The 16,804-nt window shown below is 42.1% G+C and overlaps 1 protein-coding gene across 2 annotated transcripts in view; it reads right to left on the bottom strand.

Moving 5' to 3' along the window:
* Nucleotides 1-13,593, bottom strand: part of srek1 (splicing regulatory glutamine/lysine-rich protein 1) — an 83,708-nt gene extending 70,115 nt beyond the window's left edge. For both annotated transcript variants that reach the window (XM_072257793.1, XM_072257794.1), the window contains exon 1: nucleotides 13,259-13,593. In XM_072257793.1, the coding sequence (XP_072113894.1) occupies nucleotides 13,259-13,374 (116 nt within the window). In that variant the 5' untranslated portion in view covers nucleotides 13,375-13,593. The remainder of the gene's footprint in view (nucleotides 1-13,258) is intronic.
* Nucleotides 13,594-16,804: the final 3,211 nt, after the last annotated feature.

Raw genomic sequence — 16,804 nt, 5'->3', positions numbered from 1 at the left:
AGGGTGTTCTGCACAAGGACTCTCAAGTCCCTTTGCAACTCAGATTTTTGGATTTTCTCCCGATTAGAAAATAGTCCACACATTTATTTCTACTATCAAAGTGCATAACCATGCATTTTCCAACATTTGCCATTTTCTTGTCCATTCCCCTAATCCGTCCAAGTCCTTCTGCATCCTATCTGTTTCCCTCAACACTATCTGCCCCTCTGCCAAACTTCGTATCATCTATAAACTTGGCAACAAAGCCATCTATTCCATCATCTAAATCATTTATATACAGCATAAGAAGAAGTGGTCCCAACACCGACCACTGCAGAACACCACTAGTCACTGGTAGCCAACCAGAAAAGAATCCTTTTATTCCCACTTGCTGCCTCCTACCAATCAGCCAATGCTCTAACCATGTTAGTAACTTTCCTGTAATACCATGGACTCTTAACTTGGTAAGCAGCCTCATGTACGGCTCCTTGTCAAGGGCCTTCTGAAAGTCCAGACATACAACATCCACTGCAGCCCCTTTATCTATCCTACTTGTAATTTCCTCAAAGAATTCCAACAGGTTCATCAGGCAGGATTTTCCCTGAAGGAAACGATGCTGACTTTGTACTATCTTGTCCTGTGTGAACGTGTACTGCATCACTTCATCCTTAACAATTGATTCTAACATCTTCCCAACCACTAGTCAGGCTAAATGGTCTATAATTTCCTTTCTGCTGCCTTCCTCCTTTGTTAAAGAGTGGAGTGATATTTGCAATTTTCCAGCCCTCTGGCACCATGCCAGAGTCCAATGATTTTTGAAAGATCATTACTAATGCCATTACAATCTCTAACGCCATCTCTTTCAGAACCCCAGAAAGCAGTTCATCTAGTACATAAGGTGACTTACCTAGTATATATACCTTTAGGTCTTTCAGTTTTTTGAGCACCTTCTCTCTTGCAACAGTAACTGCACCCACTTCTCTTCCTTCACACACTACAACATCAGGCACAGTGTCTTCCACAGTGAAGACTGACACAAAATACTCACTTAGTTCATCAGCCACCTCCTTGTCCCCCGTTATTATTTCTCCTTCCTTAATTTCTAGTGGTCCTATATCCATTCTCATTTCTCTTTTATTTTTAAGCATACTTGAAAAAACTTTTACTATCCACTTTGATACTAATTGCTAGCTTGCTTTCATACTTCATCTTTTCATTTCTCTTGACTTTTTAGTTGCTCTCTGTAGGTTTTTAAAAACTTCCCGACCCTCTATCTTCCCACTAATTTTTGCTTTGTTATATGCCTTTTACCATAGCTTTGACTTCCTTTATCAGCCATGTTTGTATTGTTTTACCATTTGAGTATTTCTTCATTTTTAGAATGGACATGCCCTGCACCTTCTTCATTTTTCCCAGAAATGCATGCCATTGCTGCTCTGCTGACATCCCTGCCACCAGCTCCTTCTAACTTATACCACTATAATTTCCTTTACTCCACTGAAATACTGCTACTTCAGACTTTACTTTCTCCCTATCAGATTTCAAGTTGAACTCAATCATATTGTGATCACTGGTTCCTAAGGGTTCTATTACCTTAAGCTCCCTAATTGCCTCTGGTTCATTATATAACACCCAATCCAGTATAGCTGATCCCCTAGTAAGCTCAACGACAAACTGCTCTGAAAAGTCATCTCTTAGGCATTCAACAAACTCACTCTCTTGAGATCCATTATCAACCTGATTTTCTCAACGGACCTGCATGTTAAAAATCTCCCATGACTACCATTAACATTGCCTTTTTGATATGCCTTTTCTGTTTCCTGTTGTAATCTGTGGTCCACCTCCCAGCCACTGTTGGGAGGCCTGTATATAACTGCCATCAATGTCCTTTTACCGCTGCAGTTTCGTAACTCAACCCACAAGGATTTACATCTTCTGATCCTATGCCACATCTTTCCTCTGATTTGATTCCATTCTTTATCAGTAGAGCCACACCACCCTTCTGCCTACTTTCCTATTCCTTCAATATAACAAGTAACCTTGGACATTCAGCTCCCACCTACAACCATCCTTCAGCCACAATTCAGTGATGGCTACAACATCATACCTGGCAATCTGTAATAGTGCAACAAGATCATCCACCTTATTTCTTATACTATGTGCATTTAGATGCAATACTTAAGTACCGTATTTGCTATCCTCTGATTCTACATCCCAAATGTTTTGATACTCAGCCTGTTGGCTGCAACTAAGTCCCATCACCTGCCTGCCCTTCCTGACAGTCTGACTGCATGCTATCTTTACTTTTTTACCATCTGTCCCATCCTGTCTCCCTTCACTCCGGTTCCCAATCCCCTGCCAAATTAGTTTTAACCCTCTCCAATAGCTCTACAAACCTGTCCACAAGAATATTGGGCCCCCTCGGGTTCAGGTGCAACCCGTCACTTTTGAACAGGTCATACTTCCCCCAGAATAGGTCCCAATGATCCAAGAACCTGAAGCACTGCCCCCAGCACCAGCTTCTCAGCCACGCATTTATCTGCCAAATCATCCTGTTTCTACCCTCCCTGGTGTGGCTTTCCCTCCACAGATTCTGCTTGACCTGTTGAGTTGCTCCAGCAGTTTAATTTTTGACTCCAGGTCCCAGCAGTTGCAGTCTCATGTGTCTCCAGGATTCTGCTATTGCTACCACCCATCTACAATAGGGGTATTTTGTAATTTTCAATTAACCTAACAACCACCATAAACCATTAGGTTCCAGAATAGTTAATTCCTTTCAACCATTCAGTTCTTGAACAAAGCAGCATACTAATCACTAGCTTATCAACACTATGACCAGTTTCTACTAAACTGGCATTTTTTTTGTTCTAATTGTGTTCTTTTGTGTAAATGTCAAAAATAATTTATGTCTTTGTGAATGCTGCTTATAAATGCTATGTGCCTGTGATGTTGCTACAAGCAATTTTTTATTCCACCTGTGCGTACATGAACTTGTGCATATGACAATAAACTAGACTTCACACTTCTTGCTGTGTTTTGCATTATACCCAATCTTAAGTCCTGCTACTTTGGGCAATTGTATGCTTTGACTTTATTTTCTTTTAAGTTAACCACAGATGGTGGGTTTCCGCCTTGTGATTATTTTTTCCTTGTCAGAATGTATTTAATTTTTGTATTCTGAAACATCTCCACAAATGCCTGCCATTACATGCCAATTGACTGATCCTAATCTAAACTGTCTGTTCACCTTAACCAGGTCTGCATTCATTCTGTTACTCACGTTTAAAATTTAACAATGGCCACTCTTCTCTCCCTCAAAATGAATATAAAATTTAATATAATGATTGCTGTTATTTTATGATACCTTAATGATGAGGTCATAACGAAAACTGACTCTATGCAGTAGAGCAGGTCACATAAAGTCTGCTATCTCATGGGCTCCATAATGTGCCTTTTTTAAAAAATGATCTTGAAAGCACTTGATGAACATCTTGCATGTTTGCCTCTGATTGTTCCAGCCTACACTTAGATTTAAATGGATTACTGCCCTGCCTTTCTGACAAGCTCTCAATATTTTTCCTTCATCTCTATCCTTGTGATCTCTCACAAGTGATCTCACATTTACTATTTCTGAATTCAACTTGAGTGCGTTTACATCATGGTTTACTGAAGTTATTACACCAAGACCATCACTATAATAACAAACAAGACAAAATCTGCTGATGCTGGAAATCCAAGCAACAAGAGAGTACATCTTTCCATAGATGCTACCTGGCCAGCTGAGTTCCTGCAGCATTTTGTGTGTGTTGCTCCATTACTACAGTGCCACTTCTGTTAAGTTCAAGACAGCATTTAACTATACATGACGTCACAGATCCTTGGTCAAAATGCAGCTAATGAGTCATTGTAACACTCCAGTAGTTCAAGTCACTAAGATGTGTGTATACACACATACCTTTTGCTACTAGCACATAAAGCAGACAACCCCAATAGGCGGACCGTGGACTGCAGGCCAGGTCCGGACCACAAGAACCAAATGTCTAGACCGCGCCGACCCACTGGCACTCACGTGAACGTACCTGTCATAACATGTAAATAAAGTGTGCACTGCTCTAATTTATTTTAACCTCATCCCACACCGTACACTTGATCTATGCCCCCGTAGAGCGCACGATGCCGAGTTGATTAAAACGTGTGCAATTGATATGGTTGGCAAAGTTTTAAGTCATGATGAGAAAACTAAGAAAACGGTTGTGGAGCTATTAGCCATTGTCAGCTAACAAGGCAACAAGAAGAGTAGAAGTTTTAGCGGAGAAATGTCTTTGCAATCTACTCACCAATTTGGGGAAAGCAGAAGCCATATCACTAGCCATAAACTCGTCCTGTGACCGAACCGATATGGAAGAGCTATTTGTGTTCGCAAGATCTTTTGAGGGGAAGACCTACTTTGTTTGCTTCCTCTGCCTGGGCACACAACTGGGGAAATAATTTTTAACCAATTGACACAGTTCTTCGAGAAGAATGGCTTGGATGTGAACAAAATTGTGTCCCTCCCTTGTCACTGATGGGACAAACCTGCTTGGTAAGCAGGTTTGCCGCTGTTAACCCAGCACTCTTGGCATTTCATTGCATTATTCACAAATCAGTGTTGTGCACTAAACTGTGTGGGGAAATGAAAGAGGCGATGGATATTGTGATGAGACTGGTAAATTTTGTTCGTGAGAGTTCTAGTCTGCAATATCGCCTTTTCAGAGCATTGATGGAGGAAATGTCAGCGGAATACAAAGATCTGTTGCTGCATAATGATGTTCGCTGGCTGAGCAAAGGCCGTGTGTTGGAGAGGGTGTGCGACCTCGCAATGAGCTTGTGTCATTTTTATCCTGCCTGCAGAGCCAAAAAGACCAAGGATTTAAGAGGTTTTTAAGTGACAACAAGGTGATGGCACATGTTCTTTCTTTGTGTGACATCATGTCTCATCTAAATCAACTTAATCTGCAATTACAAGGCGACAACCACACTGCTGTGGACATGTACGAGGCGACTGAAGCTTTCCAGTCAAAGCTGAACCTTTTGGAGAGAGACACATTCAGAGAGAAAGTTACACTTTCCACATCTGCGGCAGCATTGTGAGAGGAACGAAATGAGGGAGGATTCAGTGATGAAGGATTTCGTGATGAGCCTGGCAGAAAACTTTAATTCTCAGGTGACATCCTCCTCTTCCTGAGACAGCCGTTCTCCGTTTCGGCTGACGGCCAGTGGACTGCAGAAGCCAAAAGGCTGGTGCCTTCCATAGATGAGGCAACTCTTCAGATGGAGGTCTTGGAAATGGGAACATCTGATTTGCTCAAAGCACAACACAAGGACATTGGGGTGAGTGACTTTTGGATCAATGTGGTTCCCCAAGCTCAATTCAAAAACAAAATTGCTATTGCAATGCTCCTACTCACACTGTTCCCCTCCACATATGTATGTGAGTCATCGTTTTCTTCAATGAACTCTATCAACAACCAGGACTGAAACAGACTCTCCAATGCACATCTTGGCCAGTGCCTCAGGATTGCCAGAACAGAATACAGGCCCGACATCAGAAGGATTGCCTCATCCCGTCGCTGTCATTTCTCTCACTGATTGGTGAGTGAATCAATTTTTGTCCATTTGTCAATCTTATTGTGGTATAATAATATTACAATAATAATAGTGATAATTTCATTTATAGCTACCCTTCATACTTCAAATGCTACATAGCTTAATTAAAAAGAACAAATAGATTAAATGAGAGAATAGAAACAGTGGAAAAGGAAGTACTACTAAAACTGTGTGGAAGAGAAGTGATGAAGACTACCATTTTGGGGGGGGGGGGGGTGTTTGTTTGTTTTAAGTCCCAGATGAGTTCTCAGTGTGACAGCTGGCAGTTGTGATAGCTAGTCATAATTAAATGGTTGGTTTTGGACTTACTTTGTTTCAAGAGTGTATTTCTTTTTCTTGTGTGACCCACAACACAGGTTTTGAGAGTCCCAGGCCTAAATTATTATTACCACTACTACTACTAATAATCATAATAATGGTAATAACAGCAACAACATCTGCCCATAAAACAACTTACTGGCACAATGAAAAAAAACTCTGGATGTTTTGGCCCTTGGCTTGACATGCTTGACATAATTTGGCCCTTGTGGAAAACTGATTGGGGAACCCTGACATAAAGGAATTTGAACTGCGCACAGAGGGTTGTCATCCTCGACCTCATTTCACAATCGTACACAATCACACTTCCTTTTCCAGTTTCTGATGCAGATGGTGTGGACAGCACAGAGTTTGCAATGACTTGTCTGTAGACTTTAGAAATAGCTTATTTGTACTGCTTTTATCGAAGAAATTTTGTTTCACTGTGGCAAATGCTGAAGATGCAAAGCGTGTGAAGCGCAAAAGAACTGATAGTTCATTTAAAGCAGAATGACTTAATGAAACCGTAGAAACTGCTACATCAAAAGCTCATGAGGCTAGGAACGTGCAGCTACAAGAAATACTTAAGTACAATACAGAAACTGGTGTTACCGGCATGTATTGTCCCAATGCAAAAGTTGGTGGAGAATTTGCAAGTGGGAAGAAGTGGAGTTATTTTTGGAAACATGACTTTTTAAAACATCATTTAGTAAGCAAATTACATTCATTACCTGCTACAGGTCTGTGAGAATCCAGATGAACGAGAGCAAAAACTATCACACCCAGAGGAGATCAAAGTTCTTATTGGCAGCGTTTTGCTAGCTGTTAAAATGAATACCTCTATATTCAAAATTCAGTGCAGAAATATTGTCAGCGGGCAAAAAAAAATTGCACAGCACAAGATTTTGTGCACATTGGTCAATACAAATTAGAGGGAACACTGATCACAATTACAAAGTAATGTAGCCCACAGGAATCTGAGTCCAGTGTCCTCGGCTCAATCATCTTCATTTTCTTCATCAGTTACTCTTCTTCCGAGGTGGAATGTTTGTTGACTGTATAATTTATTTATATTTAGGAGAGGTAGCACAGTAACAGGCTCCTCTCTGTTCTGACAGACCCATGCCATCCAATTACACTCATGTGACCAAATAACCTACTAACTAGTACGTCTTTGGAATACGTGTGGAAACCGGAACACCCAGAGGAAACCCACAGTCACAGAAAGAACATACAAACCGGTTACGAACAGCAGTGAAGTTGAACCTGGGTCACTGGCACTGTACTAGCAATACACTAACTGCTATGATGCCGTGCCACAAAACAATTTGTAACTCTTCAGCATGAAGCACACCCTAGATAACATCCAGGCTGGTATCAGGCACATGCCGTTAAAATGTCAGATAATGATTAATTACATTTCACGTCCAACAGTATTACCTTTTCCTATTCCACCCACCATCAAGATCACAGATCCCTTGATCAACCAGTTACTTAACTCGATCAGGCTACAAGGAAAAGTCCAAACAATCTGTGGCAGGTGACTCATCTCTTGAAGCTCCAAAGCTTTTCGATCATACACAAGGCTCAAGTCAGATGAAGAGTGCAATCATTTCTTCTTGTCTGAACGTGGGCAGCCCCAATAACACTAAATAAAATGTTGGATTGGCATGCAATTCACATTCATTCCCCCTCCACCAGTGCATCAGTGTGCATCCTTTACAAACAGTACTTATTTAAGCTAATCCAAACTTTTCAAAACCATAACCAAACTGCATGGGATAAACTGACTGGGAAATACATGGATATTCCTTACCATTGGAGCTAAATCTTGAAACACCCTACCCAACAGCCCAATGAGTGTACATCTTCAGAATGGTTGCAGACATTCAAGGTGAGTTTATACACCACTGTGCAACTGGTAGATAGATAGATATGCTTTATTAATTCCGAGCGAAATTTGGTTTTGTTACAGCCTCACCAACCAAGAATAGAGCGTAAATATAGCAATACAAAAAACCCCAACAATCAAACAACAAAATGCAAACTATGCCAGATGGAAAATAAGTCCAGGACCAGTCTATTGGCTCAGGGTGTCTGACCCTCCACGGGAGGAGCTGCATGTTCGATGGCCACAGGCAAGAACGACCTCCCGTGCCGCCAGTGTTGTATCACAGTGGAATGTGGCCGAAGTCCAACAGTAAAAAGTTCAATATCCAGTCTACAAACACGTTCCTCGATCGTAATATACCCCGAATTGCACCATCCGTTGTTAACCAGATCAGTAAGCACGAAACTCATTTACGCTTACCACTCTTGGTGCACTTCCGGTCAGCCGGAGCGGTATTACCCACCGAACTCCTCTTCTCCAAAAGTCTCTGTTGTCTCGACCTGGTCCTCTTTCCTTGGCTTTGTGATCCCCCTCTGCATCCTCTGTGTGTTTTCCTCCGGATTTCAGCAGGGGTGTCTGCCGCTCTGTTAGCTAAGCCGGCCGGGATTTGCTGGTCCGTGGAATACACAATGCAACCTTGCTTCTGTCCCGTGTGTCGGGATGTAACCATTCCCAGCGCTAAAGAAAACCCAAATAAAACTCTCTCTCTACCAGCATGTTAGAGAGAGTGCAGCTTCGACGTGTTACCGTGAGAAAAAAAATACAAAAATAGCGTAAATTAAAAAGTAAGAAGAAGAAAGTAAAAGAATAGATCAGAATGGCTGTACCAGGCTGCATGCATAACTGGCGCATGCGCACTAGACTTCCTAATGAAAAGATCTTTGATAAAGGACCTCCTTCTCCATTATCCTCAACACGGGTGCCCCCCAGGGATGAGTGTTGAGACCATGGCCAAACAAACGTGCCATCACATCATCAAATTTGCAATGGCACGACAGTGGTAGAACTAATCACTAAAAACGATGAGACTGCCTGCAGAGAGGAGGTGGAAGAGCTCGGAGCCTAGTGCCAGACAAATAGCATCTTCCTTGCTGTTAACAAGACAAAGGGGGTGGTTATCGACTTCAGAACTCACATCCTCCTTTATATTAGCGGCACAGCAGTGGAAACTGCAAGCAGTTTCAAACTCCTGGGAGTGCACATCACACACGACGTCTCATGGTCTCAGAACACGTCCTACAAGTCAAGAATGCCTCTAGTTTCTGAGGAGGCTGAGAGCAGGACATTACAGATCCATTATCATATCACTTTGCAGATACTCAGTAGAGAGCACCCTGCACTGCTCGGTACAGAAACTGCACTGCGACGGAAAGGAAAGCTATACAATCTATAGTCAAAACTGCCCAATGCATCACTGCTATCAGCCAACTTGCCATCACGGACGTATATACAGAAAGGTGCCAGAAAAGGTATTTTCCTACTGAATTTTTTTAAGATCCATTTGATCAAGGTGCTATACCTTCTACTACACAGCACTCCCTTGGTTTAAAGGCATCCATTAGTCTTGCAAGACCATGGATCTACACCTGGAAAGTCTTCACTCTCCAGGGTACAGGCCTGGGCAAGGTTGTATGGAAGACCAGCAGTTGCCCATGCTGCAAGTCTCCCCTCTCCACGACACCAATGTTGTCCAAGGGAAGGGCATTAGGACCCATACAGCTTGGCACCAGTGTCGTCGCAGAGCAATGTGTGATTAAGTGCCTTGCTCAAGGACACAACAGGTTGCCTCGGCTCGAACTCACGACCTTCAGGTAGCTAGTCCAATGCCCTAACCACCTGGCCACTTGCCCACACTACTCCCTTGGTACCAACTCAAAAAATGCTGCTTGCTGAAGCTGTTGTCACTCACCACACTCCAACTCCTCCAAAAGCCCTCCATTTCCCCCCTCAAACCCGACCCTTTCAACACCTCCCACCACCCCTCACCCATATCCCTGCTCTTCCAACCCAATGCACCTCCTGAACAACCCCTACCAGCCTCCTGCCACCCCTCTGAATTATTTGAACCAGCAAAAGGGCAATCAGCACATGTAACAAATGTAAGCAGCATCGAAACTTGTTGCCTATCAATGTAAAACAGTGGGCACTGACCGCCACAGAATAATAGGCAGCAGCACCCGGTGGATGGGAGGAGAGGCAGAAAAGCACGTCACTGCTGGGTCGCCTGCGAGGTCCAATGCACCTCCACCGGGAGTTCACGGACACTCCAGAACTGCAGCCCGGACACTTACACGGGAGGGACGTGACAGTGGCAGGGCCAGCAACGTCATAAAGGATCTCATCCACTCTACTCAGGGAGGAGGCTGTGTCGCATCCATACCAGGACCATCAGACTCAAAAGTAGTTACTTTCCCTAAGCAGTAAGGCTGATCAAGATACCCACCAACTCCACCACTACTTTTATTATTTCCTGTCAGTCACCTTATGTACAGCCTAGCATAACTTTATGCACAAACCATCAATCTGTATGTAAGATATCTATATATTTATTCTGATTTTTTATTATTGTGTTATCTTTTGTGGTTTTTTTGGGCTGCTTCAGACCTGGAGTAACAACCATTTCTTTACACTTATGTACAGGAAATGATATTAAACAATCTTTAATCTTATTGTCATTCTCTTATCAGTGAGCAATAATTGCTAGTTTTGCCTACTATACCGAGATTCCCAAAAATGAATAAAGAAAAAGGACATGCTGAGGTAAACCTGCTTCATTTCCTAAAATTTAATTCTGGACTTCCACCAAATTAAATAACAAATGTGATTTTATTGGCCAAAAGCTTGCTTATGCCTTGATGGGAAGTTATATCCGCACATTTAACAAATAGAAATAAATGTTTGACATATTCTTTAATTTTGGAGGAGGCAGTGATTGAACTGCATTCCTGAATCAATTCTGTGATTTAATTTGTTGCCATTCACTCTATTGAATTGGTACATTTTATTCTCGCATTGCAGTAATGATAAAAGCAATACATTTTGTCACATTGTACATGACCTAATATAAACAGCAAATCAATTGCTTTTTTATTCCAGGGAACTGGCAAACATTTCTGACAAACGTGAAAGAAAGGTACACAGCAGTAAAAGAGGGAGATTTTGATTTGGCTGACAGTACTAGGTTATAGTTATTACACAAAAAATCTTAAGATGTAACAAGCCCAATAAAATAGAATGGGCAATTTGAACCTTAAAGGTCCTTCATTCTTCAGAAAGGTTTCAGTGTCTTCCCCTCTTGCACCTTCTCTACAGCTATTTTCTGTGTCCTGCTACTGCTATTCAGTGATTATTCTCAAGCAGATCAGGCTTCTTGTTCATTTGGCAAGTGGCATCCATTGTGGCTACTGCTCTGACAGCAAACTAATGAATAACAATAGAATGGTCTAATCCTAAATCAACTAATGTGGAGATCTTCAGCTAAACCATTTTCCAACGTTTGTCTCCGCCTTCATAATCCTGCATACCTCAATCAGGTCTCCTTCATCTTCCACCATTTCCAAAGAAAACATATTCAGCATAATGAATATCTCCATTTTGTTGAAATTTCATCCTAGTTAACCACCCAGTGAATCTCCTCTGCAACACCCCTCTCCCCTTTCTATTGTTTGGCATCCAGAAATGCACGTCAAACTCCATTTGGCAGCTTAACTAATATTGAAGGACGTCCATTTAGAACTGAGATGCAGAGAAATTACTTTAGTCAGAGGGTGGTAAATCTGTGGAACTTGCTGCCACAAGCGGCTGTGGAGGCCAAGTCACTGGGTGCATTTAAGGCAGGGGTCACCAACCTTTTTTGCACCACAGACCAGCTTAATATTGACAATATTCTTGCGGACCGGCTGACCACGGGGGTGTTCAAATAGGGTTAAACTCACCTCCACATGCTAGGGTTGCCAACTTTCTCACTCCCAAATAAGGGACAAAAGTAGCAGTCAAATCCCAGGACACTTTACCACAGGAAAGACTACCATGACCATGAAGCCTTGCGCGGGCACCTGTGTGCGCATATGTGCCAATTTTTCCCCACAAATCGGTTTTGCCTTCATCTTCCCGACTATACTGTACATACATTATTTCTACTTTATATAGGCTGTGTATTTATCATATCATTCCTGCTTTTACCATATGTTAGTGTTATTTATTTTTGGTTTTATGCGTTATTTGGTATGATTTGTTAGGTTATTTTTTGGGTCTGGGAATGCTCAAAAATTTTTCCCATATAAATTATTTAATGGTAATTGTTTCTTTGCTTCACACCATTTCATAGGAACGCTCTACCTTAGCGGGGGAAATACAGGACAAGGGCAGTCCCGTATGGGACAAACCAATTTAGCCCAATATACGGGATGTCCCGGCAAATACAGGTCAGTTGGCAACCTTATGTTAAAGTTCGACAGTGTGTGACGGGGAATGAGGAAAGGTGCAGCTGACTCATATCGTTTCCACACAGCCCGGTACCGGTCCGCAGCCCGGTGGTTGGGGACCGCTGATTTAAGGTAGAGATAGATAAGTTCTTGAGTAGCCAGCGCATCATAGGTTATGAGATGATGGCAGGGGAGTGGAGATGACTGGAAGAACTGGATCAGCCCATGACTGAATGATGAAACAACTCAATGGGTCAAATGGCCTACTTCTGCTCCTGTATCTTATGGTCTTATCTCAATGACCTTATATTCCATGCCCTAGCTAATTAAGGAAAGTATTCCACATGCCTTCTTCACTACTTCATCCATCAGCCTGCTGTTAACTTCAGAGGTCCTTAAATGCATACACCAAGCTTCCTCCATACTTCCTCAGGGTCCCAATTAGTATATTCTAGCTTTATCAGTCCTTCCAAAACAAACTGAACCCTAATTCTCAACATATCTGGCGTGAGATCAAAAAAAGATATTCTCCTACTGATTTTTTCATCCATTTCATCAAGAAGATGCCTTTGATTTCCACTACATCTTCAACTGTACAGCACTCCCTTGGTACTGACTCAGAAAAACTGCTCGCCAAAGCTGTTGTCACTTTCTCACCACACTCCACCACTACCCCCTCAACACCCCTTCGTCCTCTTCTCACCCACATCCCTGCTTCTCCAACCCAGCGGTCTTCTTGTACAACCCCTACCTGCCTCCTGCCACCCCTCCCCCTCACCGCTCCAGCGACAGGATGATCAGCACAACTGCCTGATCAACGAGCAAGTAGCGACTGGAGGCAGGATGTAAACTTGTCGCCCATCAGTGTAAGATGGCGGGCAGGAATAATGGGCAGCAGCGCCCGGAGGGGTGGGAGGCGAGTAGGAAAGCGCGCCGCCGCTGTGTTGCCCCCGGGCGGTGACTGCCAGGCCCATGCGCGCCTCCACCGGGAGGTTATGGACGCTCCAGCTCGGACACTTACTCGGGAGGGAAGACGCGGAACTCCTCGATTTCTCCCAGGAAGCTGAAGAGCGTCCTCAGCTGCTCGCTGCTCGCCACCGGAGAGACGTTGGAGACCTGGACCACGGCGGTAGTCATATTGCGGCCCGCCCGGTACTCCCGTCCTCAAAGGAAGTGGCAGCTGGACCTTCGCCTTCAGCTACCGTGTGTGCGAGCGCGTCTCCCCGCGTCGGTCGATCTCTCTCCTTTTCTTTCTCCTTCTCTCTGTCTCCCCCCTCAGTTAGTCGTCTTTTCCGCTCTGCCACACCAGCCACCTGGTACTCGGTCAAGCGCCGCACTAGGCCCTATCCCAGCAGCCCTTGCGGCGCAGAGTGATTGACACTCCTCCCGCCCCCCAGCTGCTGCAAACGCGGATGCGTTGATCATCGACCACTTAATTGAACTGAAACACATTTCTGCAAGTTAATATTCGATTATTTCTCTTGTGATGAGAGACCAGATTCACTTTCCATAATTAAATTATCATGCATAGCTTGAAATGTCAGTGAATGAACGTATTTGCCTATGCTCCTAATGACTTTCGGATTTTATGCAGGGCAAACCAAGTTAACCAACTCATCACCATCCAAGCCAATGATCCGCATCAGTGTAGGTTCTGTCCGTCACTTTGCAAGATTGCTTACTCGCAAAATCAATTCATAATAATGTAACTGATCAAAGACCAGAATAAAGGGAGGGAAGTAACCAATGGAAATCTGTCAATGCACTTTTTTTTACCAGTTAATTATCAGAATGTTCATTTGCATAAATATATTTCGATTGTTTTAAGAAACGGAGGTAGTTTGTCATTCTGACTGGATAAATACCGAAGTAAATTGAATTTAAGAAGATGACAGCAAAGGATTGGTCTTTTGCAGACAAATTGCTGCAAATAATTTCAAGCTCTCTTTAAAAATAATTTGAGAAAAAAATTGCCTTGGGTTGAAGTTCAGGGTATTTGGAAAGAAAATATCATTTCTCTTCATAAAAAAAGAGAGGGTTGAACCATCTTAGACTTATGCCTTGCATCCATTTTAAAGAAAAAGAGGGAAAATAAAGGCATATGAAGACGCACATGATCTATCCAAATACAGTGGCTTGAATTTATTGATTTTTCAAAACAATGACAATCCAACTGGATAGCAGCATGGTGTTGCCTTAATTTAAGAAAAACATTCTGGACTCATCAACAATTTTAATACAGTATATGAATGCTGGCAAATAATAGTGAACAATAACACCAATGGAGATGAATACCCACTAATAGTATTTTGGTTGTTAATGAATTTAGTCAAGTGAATTGTATATATGCAATAAATCAGGAGCAATAGCTAATTCTGTCATCACTTTCCCACTGATGAAAGGAGATGGTAGGAATTGATTATCAAGCTACTGCTGATGTTAGCATAAACATTTGGACAGCCCAATTAATGAGACCCACTTTTGCTGATTTTGTATACTTTCACTCAGTTTTGATTTAATCAGTTGGAGAAATGTAACCATTTTGAATTTGAGAACAGGCAAAGACCAACAGAATTTTGATCAGGTTCCACATTTAAGGCATGTCTCCCCTTGCCTCAACAGCTCCTGTACTTTTCTAAGGCAATCTATCAAATGAAATAAGTTGCTCTCAGTTTCTGTCAATGGATACAGTAATGAAGGAATGCCAGTTAACAGGAAAAAAATAATAAGCTAAATATGGTAAAAGCTGACACTGAGCCAAATCAGGTTCCAGCTTCCTGATCAACTTCTCAGCAAGTTTCATTTCTGAATCTGGAGACTTATGGGATATTTTTCATATGTACAGCAGATTACATTCTCGGTAATGTTCAAGTCATGCTCACAGTTAGAAAGCAAAAGTCTTCAATGACAAAAATACCACTAAAACCTGTAACAATTTTATTGGTTTTAGTTCAGCTAAGTGCACTCGCTGGTGTCAGAGAGCTGGCCTTTCATTGGAGTCTGTTCACTGGAACATAACAAGTGCTGAATTAAGAATTTGGGAAAAGGTCCCAAATCCATTCAGAACTTAACAAGAATAGGAGGAGGTTAGGTGGACACTCAATACTGATATGCCTTTCAGAAAATAGATTTATAACAACAGTACTTGGAAAATAAACTGATAAAACAGTTTTAACTTTCATATTAAATTTAAAAATTTCAAATTTCATAGTAGATTTTTTTATCAAAGTACATATATATCACCATATGCAACCCTAAGATTCATTTTCTTGCAGGCATTCACAGTAAATACAAAGAAATGAAAACAATCAAGCCTAAGAATAATAAATAAATAAGCAATAAATATTGAAAACATGAAAAGAAGAGTCATTGAAAGTGAGTCCATAGGTTGTAGAAACAGTTCAGTGTGGGGGCGAGTGAATTTATCCCCTCTGGTTCAAGAGCCTGTTGGTTGAGGGGTAATAACCATTCCTGAACCTGGTGGTGTGGGTCCCACACCACCTTGCTGATGGCAGCAGTAAGAAGAGAGCATGTCCTGGGCGATGGGCGTCTCTGATGATGGATGCTGTTTTCCTGCGACAGCAGTAAATGTGTTCAGTTGGGGAGAGGGTAAAACCCTGGCATTACTCATTAACCCAATATGCCTTGAAATATCTTAAGCTAAGATGGCTACAACAAAAATATGCAGCATAAACAGAAAGTGCCCAAATAAAGCCAATCATTGATGACTAAAAGAAAAGATTGTATGAACCTCTTTGTTTGTTCACTGAAACTTTATTAAAGTAGGCTTCCCAAAAATATTGCATTGAATAGATTTTATCTTGGTTACAGTCATAAACCTGACATCATCTTCGAGTTGGTGAAACACATTGAACCACCGCAACCCTTTTCGAGAAGATAATCCCACAATGCTGTTGTATAGAGATCTGCAAGAACAAATGAAGGAAGTGCTATTTCTCTAAATTACAATGGTGCACAACTAGTGCAAGTTGTGTGTCTATTGTTTTTCTTGGTATTAGAAGTCATATGTTTGGGAACTGCTGTAAGAGTAGAAGTACGTATTTATGTGGCTGAACTGGAAGATGACTAGCTAAGAATGGTCTATATAGCTAACCTGTTGCTTTTCTAGCATAGTGAACTCAGGAAGGTCAATAGTCAAGGACTTGGCAAAGGTGATGTTGAGGGAAGGGAAGGTACTTGGGTAATCTGTTAAAATAGGTAGTCATTACCTGATAGTATGAACTTTACCGGTCATTTATCAATTCCTGCCCAAATATTGTTGAGGTTGTGCATGCCAGTATGGGCTATATTGAGTTGTCAAGAATAAGGTTAAATATTCCACAATTATCAGCAAACATCCCCCATTCAACCTTCTGAAGGAAGGAGGATCACTGAATTGGCTGATGGCGGTCAGGTCTAGAAGCTTTGCTGTGAGGAACTCTTGCACCAATGGCCTGGGGCTAAGACAATGGACCTCCAGTAATCACAACTATCTTTCTTTATGCAAGGCATCACTTCAACCATTTAAGCATTCTCCCCTTGTTACAACACCAGCAAGTGCTCTCAT

This window comes from Mobula birostris, chromosome 5, assembly GCF_030028105.1.
Source record: "Mobula birostris isolate sMobBir1 chromosome 5, sMobBir1.hap1, whole genome shotgun sequence".
In the NCBI taxonomy this organism is placed as follows: Eukaryota; Metazoa; Chordata; class Chondrichthyes; order Myliobatiformes; family Myliobatidae; genus Mobula; species Mobula birostris.
This window is presented reverse-complemented; position numbering and strand designations above follow the sequence as displayed.